The following is a 4,266-nucleotide window of genomic DNA, read 5'->3' as shown; positions in this document are numbered from 1 at the left end:
CACTAAATCATATAAACCAAAACTAAAACTAACATATGATTTAACTATTTTGATTATCATCTATCCTAGAGTGTTATAGAATCTAATGAAATATGAGGTTATACAATGAGCATCATATAGTTAGACCATTTGAAGGGATCTATTTGTTTTTGGCATACATTAGGCTAAGCCCGTGCAATCATCTACACTTGCCACATTGTGTTCTTTAACAATATGAATATGTATAGAGGATACCATGTCATTTGTCTACATTTAGTACTTGATCTCCTTCGACTGAGCAATTAGATGTTCGATGGTTGCACTTTGCAAACTTTTTGGTAATGAATGTTGGTAAGACCACTCATTAATTAGAATGTGTTTTCAAATATATGAAGTGTTTCACTTAGATTCCACATCCTTATACATTCAGTTGGTTGGGGATGACCGTCTGGATGTCAAACCACCATTTACTTGGAAAAATGTTGGTATTGGGGATGATGACAACCAAGTAGAACATCAAGCTCTTGGAAGTGGATTTAAACTTAAGATTTATGCGCTTAGGTTTAGTTGTTTACTAGTATTTTAATCATTGTGGGAAATATGTCAAAGAATCACCTCAACGTTGCATAGGATGATTGATTAATGTAATGTGATCATGGAACCCCGACATGGGATGTGACACACTAAAAATGAGAATTGTTTACACTCAAATGTCAAGTGAGAGATGTAGAAGATGTGATGAAGCTATGTGATTTTTGAGATATTATTGTTATTTCTCTCACATTTATCAAATGTTATGTTTCTATCATATTTATCTAATGTTATTACGACCAGTGTTTACGATGTGGTTTAATTCAATCTTGAAATAAATAATCACTTAAATAAATACAATACAATTTAGTTTGGTTGAAACTAATTATGCAATCTCACCCGAACCAAATCAAACTAAACTTTTGCAACTTGGATTGGTTCCGTTTTACAATTTTAAAATAATTTTGCTACTTATTATTTGTTGAAGAACCATTCAATTTAAAAGTATTACTAATGAAAAAATTTAAAACAAAAACATCATATGTTATTTGTTATCATGCATTACAAGATTACTACCACATTCATAATAAATAGTGAACCTGAAAAGTCAATTATTGTTATACTACAATAATAAAGAAGACAGAGACTTAAAAAATCAAATGCAATTACATAACAGTACTATATTACAAGAAAAATTGTAATTAGCTTCCAAAAAAGTAAGGGACATTATTAATGTCCACAAATCCTACACAATTGAGACACAAAATTAAATATTAATTATAGTGTGGACAGAAAGGTTTTAAACGGACACTAAAATCATAAAAAAAAATAGTGTCTGCAAAAAAGACACAAACTATGTACTTATTAAAATAAAAAATAAATATTAAGTGTAGGTTTAGTCTACACTACAATTCGAAATTTAGTGCTCCAAATCCTACACAAAAAACCTTAAACCCACACTAAAATGGTAATATATATATATATATATATATATATATATAATGATAAGGTAGTGTCCTAAATGGCACATAAGCTATACATTTATTAAAATAAAAAATAAATATTAAGTATAGGTATAATTTATATTATAATTTTTTAAAAATTAAATTAATAAATTATATTTTATTTGAATTAGTTTCCCATAACCTATATAATATTAAACTATATTTATGGGACACTATCTTATTTAATGTGAATATTTTAATTTTAATGTGAATATTTTTGAAAAAAAAGAAGCGGTCCGAATTAGAATATAAAACGAAACAAATACTGTGCGCGCGCTCTCTGCGTGTTCTTCATTTGCACGTTCTTCATCATCTCCAGCTCTGTGCATATTTCTTCCCCTCGGTCACTGGTGTTGGAGGTGTTCGTGGTTAAGAGAGCGGCTTTCCTGGAAGTGAAACCCTAAATTTCTTCGACTTCAGAATGTGTTTTGTTTTTTCTTTTTTAGGGAAATGTTGGTAGAATGTTATGATTGTTTGTGATATTTCTCCAAGAATTTCCATGCATTGCTTTTCCGTGAGAGCAACCTAACGGATGCCTAGGCTTCTCCTTTTTGGAGCTTAATCAACATTCACATAAGGCTCACGGTGGGGTTTAGTCTGCAATTCAGACTCTCCTTAGGATTAGAGTTGAACGTTTCTTCACTAGCTTGTTTTTCTTGGTGGATTTGACATAATAGGAAGGTGAGGAGTGAGAGGAGGGAGAACTTTCTGAGAGAAAGTGTATTTGGGATTGCCACAACCATTTTGAAAGATATATCCCTTTTAGACTAAACCTATAGCAAAATAAAGTGTAGCAAAATAAAGTATAGCAAAATAATGTGTTTGAACATTGAATTTTCCTTTGAGAGAAGCCTGCTGAAAACTTGTCATCTTGCTTAATTTGGAGCACTGTTTTTTGAGAAGCTCAGCTTTGCCACAAAACATCTTATTAAAAACTAATAAATAATTTATTTACATTTTTCATTCAATGTAATTTTTTTCTCAAATCGTATCAGAACTAATAAAAACAATTAGGAGTTATTGTCCTACTGTAATCAGACACTTATTGGGTTAGTATGATATGATAGTGTTATTTTGTAATTTATCTTTCATGACTACTTGGATTAATTTGTATAGCATTCTGCGTAGCTTTCGTAATCATTTGCTTTTTTAAAAAAATTACATTGAAACAAGAATCGGATGCCATGTGGCATGTCAATTTCAAACATGACTATGAACAAAATACCCTAATGGGTTGTCAGGTTTGCCTACTGTTCATATGGATCAATCCAACATTTGTCTTTCTTTGCTGCATCTTTCCATCTTTTACCGAAAACCTGCATTTCAATGTATGACTGCATCCTAACCTGCATGTATCATATTGCTTTGTCAAATAAGGGCAGCAAATGGAGCTAAATCTCCATAAAATCTGCATTATCCTCCTCTATAATTATGTTACTTACTTTAGCTCTAGCATTACCTCCAGAGGAGTCTGTTGGTGCCTGCAATCAAAGGACAAAAACCCTTATTAATCATTAGACTATCAGTAAAAAATCTAAACACAAGTAGATATACCAGGATTTACTATGATTTAATATGTTGTCAACTGGAACTAGAAGTAGTCAAGCATACAAATCTTAATATCAAGGAAGTTTATAGAGAATCGGCTTAAATTCAGACAAGATAGAAAACTGTGCGACTGTTATCATCAAGTTACACTACGTGTAGACATGAAATCACTTGCCTCATTGCCATTTGGGCCCCCAAGAGTAGGCAGACCCAGATGAACTATGTACTCAGAATCAACAACACCAACATTTTTCATTCGATCACCCTGAAATATGGCTGAGAGATGAATAAAAACCACACTGGAAGTACTTGGCATGATATGAATATGCTGTTGTGGAACAAGCAAGTTACCTGTGCACAATAGCCAAGTTGCCTATCCAGGCCCCAGGCATGGACTAAGTCATTCTGCAGATAGAAAGATGATTGCATGAATATGAATACATGACCGTAAAAGAAGAAACCATTCTGAATTCAAAAATTATATACTCACTCACTACTGAACAAAATAATAGCAGTAACTTTCCAACTATGTGTTAGAAAGTGAGTGAAGGAGATAGAATCAGGCAGTGAATCAACTAGCTAAATCCGTATTTGAAAACCAAGGGAATGAAATAAACAGCAAGGGTTGTTGTGATTAAAACAACAAAACTCAAGAAAGAGGTTGTTTTGAATTTTATCATGAGTAGAGCATTTTTAATCAATCTTAAGTTTAGTTATGTAAATTCAGTGGAGTGAAAAATTAAGAAGACTGAAACCAAAACCAGCATAAAATTCTAAAGGTGACCTTAGCATCATGGCACCACCTGCATAATGTACAGGAACATGAAGTGAACATCTTAATCCATCATAGTTTGATTTGACAGAGGCATAGAAAAAAAAATGTAAGCCACTAAAAACAAAGTGCCTCCCTTTTGACAATTCAATGCTTTCATTGTTCCACAAGAAGTGATTTTAGCCGTGTAAGTAACACCTAGCCACCATAGGCATAGCTGGAAAATGGTACATGACTGACCCAGTTCAAAGTAACCCTCCCCTAGTTACAAAAGTGCAACATAAATGCTTGCTGGCAACACTTTTCTGCAGCACTTTTATTTCAAAGATATGGTGAAAAAATTCTAGTGTTTAATAATATCTATCTAAGTTAAGAAGAATCATATCTGGAGTACAATGAAGGTAGTAAATAATGTACAGTGAACAAGTATCC

General features: G+C 32.4%; 1 protein-coding gene across 1 annotated transcript; it reads right to left on the bottom strand.

Annotated features, from left to right (window-relative positions):
- Window positions 1-2,641: 2,641 nt before the first annotated feature.
- LOC137828202 (uncharacterized) lies at window positions 2,642-3,742 on the bottom strand. The gene is made up of 4 exons (XM_068634673.2): window positions 3,414-3,742; window positions 3,238-3,327; window positions 2,957-2,995; window positions 2,642-2,860 (listed from the first exon to the last, which is right to left on the bottom strand). The coding sequence occupies exons 1-4, from the start codon at window positions 3,489-3,491 to the stop codon at window positions 2,762-2,764; spliced, it is 306 nt and encodes a 101-aa protein (XP_068490774.2). The 5' UTR covers window positions 3,492-3,742; the 3' UTR covers window positions 2,642-2,761.
- Between the last annotated feature and the right edge of the window lie 524 nt (window positions 3,743-4,266).

This window comes from Phaseolus vulgaris, chromosome 7 (assembly GCF_051622355.1).
Source record: "Phaseolus vulgaris cultivar YP4 chromosome 7, ASM5162235v1, whole genome shotgun sequence".
Lineage (NCBI taxonomy): Eukaryota > Viridiplantae > Streptophyta > Magnoliopsida > Fabales > Fabaceae > Phaseolus > Phaseolus vulgaris.
The sequence above is the reverse complement of the archived record's forward strand: the minus strand, read 5'-3'. Positions and strand labels throughout refer to the sequence as shown.

Excerpts from the sequence above, each read along its gene's own strand:
- LOC137828202 (XM_068634673.2), bottom strand. The coding sequence starts at position 3,491 with ATGCAATCATCTTTCTATCTGCAGAATGACTTAGTCCATGCCTGGGGC. Across the intron at positions 3,328-3,413 it reads AACTTGGCTATTGTGCACAG|GGTGATCGAATGAAAAATGT; the intron begins GTAACTTGCTTG and ends GCCATATTTCAG. Across the intron at positions 2,996-3,237 it reads GGGGCCCAAATGGCAATGAG|GCACCAACAGACTCCTCTGG; the intron begins GCAAGTGATTTC and ends CTTTGATTGCAG.